This window comes from Phoenix dactylifera, chromosome 8, assembly GCF_009389715.1.
Source record: "Phoenix dactylifera cultivar Barhee BC4 chromosome 8, palm_55x_up_171113_PBpolish2nd_filt_p, whole genome shotgun sequence".
In the NCBI taxonomy this organism is placed as follows: domain Eukaryota; kingdom Viridiplantae; phylum Streptophyta; class Magnoliopsida; order Arecales; family Arecaceae; genus Phoenix; species Phoenix dactylifera.
The window spans coordinates 11,842,489-11,852,017 of NC_052399.1; the positions used below are offsets into that span (position 1 = coordinate 11,842,489).

At 42.3% G+C, this 9,529-nt stretch overlaps 1 protein-coding gene across 1 annotated transcript; it reads left to right on the forward strand.

Moving 5' to 3' along the window:
- Positions 1–2,273: 2,273 nt before the first annotated feature.
- Positions 2,274–2,879, forward strand: LOC120111711. Its single transcript, XM_039129570.1, has one exon. The coding sequence runs from the start codon at positions 2,274–2,276 to the stop codon at positions 2,877–2,879; it is 606 nt and encodes a 201-aa protein (XP_038985498.1).
- Positions 2,880–9,529: the final 6,650 nt, after the last annotated feature.

A 9,529-nucleotide genomic window follows, 5' to 3' on the forward strand; every position in this document is an offset into this window, starting at 1 on the left:
AGTTTTCAATCAGAAAAATTGAATTTTTGGATCATTTGTTGGATCCTATTTAATTAAACCCTGATCCCGTTTAATTAGAACCCACATCTTGACAAGTGTCCCTTGAATTTCGTAAATCTTGATAATCACAAGGGCATTAAGGTAATTGCACGGCAGTGAAAGGTTGCCTTGATGGGGGTGACTCTTCACGGGTGTAACTAATCACGGCGTTTGGTCCCTGGAGAGGGCTATAAATAGCCTGTCAGACCCCTTCTCTAATACACGCATTAAGAGCTCTCTCTCCAGAAGATTACTCGCTAATCTTTGTTCAGATCACCGGTGATCGAGGCTGCACACGCATTTCAAAGCCCAAAGCGCAATTAAAGATGGATTTAGCGAATCAAGGTATGATTTATAATTCATTAAGTTAATCAATTCCATCAATGGTATCAGGGCAGATGGATTAGATTCCAAAATAAATCATACCCGTTTGGTTCGCTGGACGGTAGTGCTTTGGACCCTGATGTTATTTATCCATATGAAAGAATTTTTTCTGACCGATGTGGGACTAAATACTTCATCTCCTATTCCCCTCCTTTCACCTCGAATCAAGAAAAATGAGGAAGGGAGAGCCGCTGCCATGGCCACCACTGCGGCGGGTCTCGGTCGCGGCCCTCCCCGTCCTAACCAGTGGCCAACAGGGCCATCATCCAGCCGCCGCCTCCCCGGCTGCCGCTGCGACCCGCCGTCCCGGCGAGCCCGCAGCGGCTGCGGCTCCCCGTGGCCGCCATGGCCATCGCGGGCGGAGGAAAGAGAGGATTCGGCCCCGCCATGGCCTGCGGCCCGCCGCCAAGCGGCCTCGGCCGCTGCCAGCGGCGCCGGCCGCTGCCACGGCGCCCGGCCGACGCCCCTGCGGCCCGTGACCGCGGGCTGCAGCCGCACCCTGCGGCCGAACCCCGCGGCCTCCGCGGCCGACCCCGGCCTCCGGCCCCGCCTTGTGGCCGCCCCGCGGCCTGCTGCCGCGCCTACGGCCGGCGGTGGCGGTTGCGCCGCCGTCGTTTAGGAGAGAAGGGGCCACTGGTTTTGGCCCCCTTCTGCTCCTTTCGTTTGGGGAAGATGAAGAGATGGGTTTCGGGTTTCGGGCTTCGGGCATGGAATCCAACCCGAAATCCGAATCCATTTAAATAATAATAATAAAAAAAAGGAGTGAAGGGATTAACAGTTTCGGGTTATTGGGTCTCGGCCCCCAACCCGAAATCCGAATCCTTTTGACTAAACTGTGCTTTTGCAGTTAAACCCCTGACAATATGTTATTCTGAAAAAGGGGCTTTAGAAATTCATATACGGTCCCCAGAAGAAAGTTGAGTTACAGGAAGGTCCTAAAATATATTTATTTGATCCCTGTACTTAGGATTTATTACAGAACAGTACACCAATTATTACATATTGGTCCCTGTAATGAATTTATTACATAAATGATCAATTTAGATGCTTTCTTATGATGATACATGATTGTTTAAATTATTCATATTTTTCATGATAAAAGGATGATATATGCATGAGACGAGCCAAAGCATCTTATGTAGGAAAAGACATATAAATGATTAAATTTGTGCATATTTGTGGTGACGAGCCAAAGCATCCCATAAATTTTAGAATGCTTTAGTTTAATTTAATCAATAAAGAGTCTTTTTATCATCATTTCATGAAATTGAATAGTTGCATCATATATAATGAACCGGCCCCAAAGGGAAATCATTATACAAAGTTAATGGTGGGATGAAATAATGTTATTAGTATGATATTTATGATGAAATCTTGTTGCCCAAAGGCCTTGAATTCTTCATTAACATTGAACAATATCTAGTAAAATTTTATCCATTGAATAACGGTGTCTAAGAAAAGCTTGTCAAAAAGGCATACGTGCCTAAGAAAGGCTGGTACTTAAGTGAGCCTAGTGCTCCACCACCGATCTGGAGCTGATCTGGCTGTTATTCTTTGGATTTTTTCCAACTAGATATATAAAGTTCATTAAATATCATACTTAATGCATTAGTTTTATCGTAAAGGGGTAAATCATGTAAAGTTAATTTTGATTTACTCACTAAATTGCTAATATGGGTTAGTGATTTAGATAAGGTTTTAGCGTAATTATAGCATGCATATTGATAGTAAGCATATGTTTTGCAGCTTTGTTTCCGACAGTTTTTTCACAATCTACATCATGCATCCCAATACTTAATGGTTCAAATTTCTCGGAATGGAAAGAAAGGCTGACATTTACTTTAGGGTGCATGGATATTGATCTGGCACTTCATGAGGACATGCCACCTGTCCCCACGGAGGAAACTACGCCAGAGGAGAAAAAGTTGTATGAGAGGTGGGAGCGGTCAAACCGCTTAAGTCTTTTACTCATACAAAATCATATCTCCAGAAAGATAAGGGGCTCAATTCCAGATTGCAAAACTGCAAAAGAATTCTTAACAACAGTAGAAGAGCAATTTGTGAGTTCAAAGAAAGCCCTAGCCAGCACCTTAATATCAAGATTTGCTTCCTTAAAGTATAATGATAATGGTGGCATACGCGAGCACATTATGGAATTACGTGACATCGCTGCCCAATTAAAATCATTGGAAGTAGACATGTCAGAAACTTTTCTTGTACACTTTGTCCTTAATTCTCTGCCTATGGAGTATGCACCATTTAAGATCTCATACAACACACATACAGAAAAATGGACTATGAATCAACTTCTAGCCATGTGTGTTGATGAGGAGCAGAGAATAAAACAAGAGAGGCAAGAGAGTGTTTATCTCACCTCTCATAAGGGAAAAGGACATAAAGAGGTCGGCGGTACCAGTCATCATATTCCTGTTAAGAAGAAAAAAATGAAAGTGTAATAACCCCAAAATATTTTTTTATATAAAAAAGGATAGAATAGTCCTTTAAAATTGATATGAGGGGTAAAATTGGAAGGAATGAAAAGATAATGGCATAGTTGTAGATGCGTTGAAGTGGTAAGGGTAAAATTGGAAAGAAATCAAAAGTTAATGGCATAACAGTAGATATGTTGAAGTGTTAGGGGCAAAATGGGAATTTAATAATATTAAAAAAAGGGTGAATAGTATTTTGATGTGATTTAATTGGAGGGTTTGCTGTGGCTTTGGAATGAAACCGAGAGACAGAGAGGGGGGGGTTCTCAGACGGCAACAGAGAGGAAAAAAAGAAGGAGAGGAAAGGAAAGGAAGAGGAAGAAGAAGAAGAAAAAGAAAAGGTAGGAGATCCCGGATGCGCTGCCAGCTGAAGGAAAAAGTGTAGATCTTCTTCCCCTCTACGCAAGGACCTCGATTTCCAAAAAGAAAAAGGTAAATATCCATCCCTATCTAGTCTTTTGATGACATTAGGCTATACAAAGGGTGGATATAGTCTAGAAGGGTCGGATAAGGGTTGTAGAGGCGGTTAAAAGAGGAAGAATCGGATTTTGACAAATTTTTCCGGCACTACGGAAAAACTGTGTCGAAGTCCCAACTTCGGCGAATTATTTAGGAGGTCAAACGACCTCCGATAGCAATGCATGTTACCTCTTTGGAATCCTCTATGAGTTTAGAATGTTAGGTAAAAATTTCATCAAATTTGGAGTCTGAAAAGTGGATCAAACCCGGGATGAAGTAACCGGCTGTCGGTCCAAGTTACTGTTCATCCGGGTGGAAAATAGGGGATTTCATGCTATAATAGGGTATTAAGCCTAGATCAAGCTAAAAGGGACCTTGTACTCATGCAAGGGAGTCCCTAATACACATAAATGGTGAGTTAATTAATTAAAAAGAAAAAGAAGAAAGAAAAGAAAAGATTTAGGGAACAGGGGAGTTGAATCAATTAAAGTTCCCTATGTTATAATTGGCACGTAGATTATAGCCCTTGATACAAAACTAAATATATTGTAAATGCATGTATCAGTTGGGCAAGAAGCTAGGGAACAAGAGGAAGAAGTTCCCCACTGCCAGCTGTAGATTTTTGGAGGCGTATCAAGGCTGTGCCAGATTGACAGGTGAGTGGGAGTCATGTACTTTGCACTATGAGCATCCTTAATTCATTTTCATGAATGTCGCCAAGTGTGAATTGATTCCACTTGAGCATATTGATTGATATTGTAGTAGATTCCTCTATAATCTTGATTCTCCATGCTTGATTATTCTGTACATGCATTTGAGGGAACATTGAGAGGAATTACGAGGGGTTGATGAGTAATCAAATTGATTCCGAATTGTGAAATGATTTCTTTTGTAAATTGATTTCATTTCCTCTATTTTAAAGACTTGTGAGTCGTAGCTTGATTATACTCTTTTATGAGTAATTAAATTGGTTCCAAATTGTGAAATAACTTCTTTTGTAAATTGATTTCATTTCCTCCATTTCAAAGATTTGTAGAGCCTTCTTAGTGGTATATTGAGTTGTATTGCACTTCCTTGACCCTCACTCCTAACCCTGATGTTAGTTTATGATTGGGTCATGATCGAGTGAGTGGTAATCTTGATTATACTCATTTTTAGTAGAGTATTGGGAGGGTGCATTATGGCATTTATGCATGGCTTGGCAGTATCTGCAGGACACCTATAGTCGATGGGGTTGAACATCGGCCTTTGTGCACATAGTAGCCTTCTGGGTGGGCGGAGCCCAGTCCCTTCCTAGGGGGGACACGGCCCTAGGCGTAGGATCGGCCGGTCCTACGACTTATATTCTGCTTGCCGCCGGGCATAGTAAGACCCCGCGAGGTGCAGTATGGCTTTCCGCGGATGTAGAATTCCCGCGAGGTGCCGTTTAGTATGTAGATGTGAGATGGATTTCTGTTCTGGATACTGGCCAGCATTTACATGATCAGTGTGGTATCTTATCCTGCATATGCATGTGACAGTAGGGAGTTGTTGCTGGTTCGCCTGGGGCGTAAAACCCACCTCCCGATAGCTGTCTAGCATTTACATTATCGATATGGTGTCTTATCCTGCATATGCATGTGACAGTGGGGAGTTGTTGCTGGTTCGCCTGGGGCGTAAAACCCACCTCCCGACAGCTGTCTAGTGATGATTTACATATTGGTGTGGTGTCATATTCGATATATGCATATGGCAGTAGGGAGTTGTTGCTGGTTCGCCTGGGGCGTAAAACCCACCTCCCGATAGCTGTCTAGTGATGATTTCAGCATATTGACACCTGATTTGTATGTTCCAGCATTATGATCTGTTGAGCATATTCATGAGTAGCATATATGTTTACTTGATTATTGCATATATGCTTCAGATGAGTTGATATTGATTGTGGTGATATTGATGATTTACTCCATATTCTCTATGTTGAGATCATGTTCATCTTGTTATTGATCTTGAGATTTCATCTCGAGCCATGATTATATTCTGTCTCATGTGCATAGTACTCTCTACTCCACTCACTGAGTATTTATATACTCACTCCCCAGTTTTGTGTTTTTGATTGCAGGGCAGGTATTGTATAGAGAAGAGCAGGGTTAGAGATTGCCTGCTAGCTGTGCCGCTCCATAGTGTAGCATAGTATAATGTAGATAGAGGTTTATCCCCTTTTGGTGTATTATAAACCTTCTGTTGTATTTAGTGTATAGTTACAGTCATAGATCCTGTTGTGGATATGGGTTTGACCATGGATGAAATGGGAACCAGATTTTTATATAGATGAGTTATATGCCTGAGATGATGTATTGATATATATTGTCCAGGTTCATTATGTGACAGATTATGTGATTGCTGCTCTGACAGGTAGCATTGTTGTATGTAATGAGATAATCCTGACAGGTCACCATAGGAAAGGTGATCATTTTGTGCATGTATCATGCCAAAATTTTCAAGATTTATTGATGATTGATAGGTAGTAGGGTTCTAGGCGGTGGCTGGTGGCCTTATGCCTACCCGCACCCTAGGACCGTCGCGGCGGCCCGCCGGGAACGGGGCGGGGGTCGTGACAGAGGTGGTATCAGAGCAAAGGTTAAGAAGAGTCCTGTCAGAGCAATAGGGTGAGTCAGGATTAAGTATAGGATTATACTATGGAGCATAGGATTTTTCTGTATATTAATTTATGAGTCATTTACAATTCAGTAAAATATATTATGACTCAGTGTGTAACGACCGTCCTTTCTTTTTAATTCTTTTAGAGACATATAAAAAAATACCTCCAAGGAGAGGATCTGCTCGTCCTGGAAGGAGGATGGAGCCAGATATAGCATTGGATGCGGGTTCCACACATATCGAGCCCCAAAGAGAAAAATCTCCTCCTGCAGACAGGCGGAGAGTTGATGATCAAGGGGAGGTAGGAAGTAGAGATGCATTGATGGAACAGTTACTGGCGGAGAATCAGGCTCTGAGAGAGCAGATTGCTCGGGGGAAACCTCCTGCCCCGTCAGTAGTATCCATCTCACCTCTTGTACCTGTGCCAAGAAGTTTGGCCAGGCGAGCTCTAGATGATGAGGGGATTACTGTACAGGAATTTCTGAGGCTCAGAACCCCGGAGTTTAAGGGGGAAGAAGGTGAAGATCCTCAGAGATTTCTGGAGGAGACTGAAAAGATGATACGGAGACTGCCCTGTTCTGATGCAAGAGCTATAGAACTTGTAGGGCTTACAATGAAGGAAGATGCCTGGGACTGGTACCAGAGGCATATGGAGGACAGATTGTACAGTAGGAATCCTCCAACCTGGGAAGAGTTCAGGCAAGCAGTGATGGATGAGTTTTTGTCTCCTGCTGAGAGGCAGAATCGGGCTCTTCAGTTTGAGAGGCTGAAGCAGATGCCCGGAATGAGCGTATCTGAGTACGCTCGTGAGTTCACTAGATTGGGAAAGTATGCTCCTTACATCATCCCCACTGAAGCTGTCAGGATAGAAAGATTCAGACGGGGTCTGATTTCCCCGCTTTATAATGCGGTGTTGGCAGTAGAGGTCCCCACCTTGTCTAGGCTGATAGATAAAGTAAAACAGTGGGAGACCAGAAATAAAGAGGAAAGAGCTGAAAGAGAACAGAGGAAAATGAGTGTGGGGAAGGAGCAAAACAGTAGAGGTAGATCTGAGGGAGTAGATCTCTCGGAGGGCCCGACGGAGCAGTCTGTACGCTCAGCTCCACCTGCCCCACGTAAGAGGAAATGGAGGGAAAGAGGTCAATCACAAGATACTTTTCTACCATCAGTACCTCGTCCTCCAGTCACTATAGCCAGAACTGAATCTGGGTTCCAATCATGGCCAGTGTGTGGCATATGTGGGAAGCAGCACCCTGGCAGATGCAGAATGGGCCAGGGAGTGTGCTACAGATGTGGACAGCCGGGTCATTTTGCCAGAGAATGCCTGCAGGGTGCCACCCAGCAGTTTGTGCCTTTGGCATCCTACCCTTCTGTGCAGATGGACAGGCCTAGTAGTAGGGGGCCTGTAGGCAGAGGCAGAGGTCAGACACCAGCATCACAGCAGAGTGTTGGACCATCTCAGCCATCAGCTCCAGTAGGTAGAGGGCAAGGAAGGGTGTTCACGGTAAATCCACAAGAGGCACAGGCATTAAATGTAGCTGTGACAGGTATGCTCCTCATTGATAAGATTAAAGCTAGAGTATTATTTAATTCTGGAGCTACCCATTCATTTGTGTCCCCTTATTTTGCTAAAAAGTTAGCTAAGGATAAGATATTAATGCGTATTCCCTTAGCTATTAATACACCTGTAGGGGATAGTATAAAAGCGAAGTATGTATATCCTACCTATGTGGTAGAGATAGAAGGTAAAACACTCCTAATTTATTTGATTTCCAATACCACACTGAGCAGAATATGAAGAGCAGATACACTCACCCCTTTGAGTAATCAGGTAATTTACTCTTTTAAATTCGAGGACGAATTTTATATAAGGGGGGAGGATGTAATAACCCCAAAATATTTTTTTATATAAAAAAGGATAGAATAGTCCTTTAAAATTGATATGAGGGGTAAAATTGGAAGGAATGAAAAGATAATGGCATAGTTGTAGATGCGTTGAAGTGGTAAGGGTAAAATTGGAAAGAAATCAAAAGTTAATGGCATAACAGTAGATATGTTGAAGTGTTAGGGGCAAAATGGGAATTTAATAATATTAAAAAAAGGGTGAATAGTATTTTGATGTGATTTAATTGGAGGGTTTGCTGTGGCTTTGGAATGAAACCGAGAGACAGAGAGGGGGGTTCTCAGACGGCAACAGAGAGGAAAAAAAGAAGGAGAGGAAAGGAAAGGAAGAGGAAGAAGAAGAAGAAAAAGAAAAGGTAGGAGATCCCGGATGCGCTGCCAGCTGAAGGAAAAAGTGTAGATCTTCTTCCCCTCTACGCAAGGACCTCGATTTCCAAAAAGAAAAAGGTAAATATCCATCCCTATCTAGTCTTTTGATGACATTAGGCTATACAAAGGGTGGATATAGTCTAGAAGGGTCGGATAAGGGTTGTAGAGGCGGTTAAAAGAGGAAGAATCGGATTTTGACAAATTTTTCCGGCACTACGGAAAAACTGTGTCGAAGTCCCAACTTCGGCGAATTATTTAGGAGGTCAAACGACCTCCGATAGCAATGCATGTTACCTCTTTGGAATCCTCTATGAGTGTAGAATGTTAGGTAAAAATTTCATCAAATTTGGAGTCTGAAAAGTGGATCAAACCCGGGATGAAGTAACCGGCTGTCGGTCCAGGTTACTGTTCATCCGGGTGGAAAATAGGGGATTTCATGCTATAATAGGGTATTAAGCCTAGATCAAGCTAAAAGGGACCTTGTACTCATGCAAGGGAGTCCCTAATACACATAAATGGTGAGTTAATTAATTAAAAAGAAAAAGAAGAAAGAAAAGAAAAGATTTAGGGAACAGGGGAGTTGAATCAATTAAAGTTCCCTATGTTATAATTGGCACGTAGATTATAGCCCTTGATACAAAACTAAATATATTGTAAATGCATGTATCAGTTGGGCAAGAAGCTAGGGAACAAGAGGAAGAAGTTCCCCACTGCCAGCTGTAGTTTTTTGGAGGCGTATCAAGGCTGTGCCAGATTGACAGGTGAGTGGGAGTCATGTACTTTGCACTATGAGCATCCTTAATTCATTTTCATGAATGTCGCCAAGTGTGAATTGATTCCACTTGAGCATATTGATTGATATTGTAGTAGATTCCTCTATAATCTTGATTCTCCATGCTTGATTATTCTGTACATGCATTTGAGGGAACATTGAGAGGAATTACGAGGGGTTGATGAGTAATCAAATTGATTCCGAATTGTGAAATGATTTCTTTTGTAAATTGATTTCATTTCCTCTATTTTAAAGACTTGTGAGTCGTAGCTTGATTATACTCTTTTATGAGTAATTAAATTGGTTCCAAATTGTGAAATAACTTCTTTTGTAAATTGATTTCATTTCCTCCATTTCAAAGATTTGTAGAGCCTTCTTAGTGGTATATTGAGTTGTATTGCACTTCCTTGACCCTCACTCCTAACCCTGATGTTAGTTTATGATTGGGTCATGATCGAGTGAGTGGTAATCTTGATTA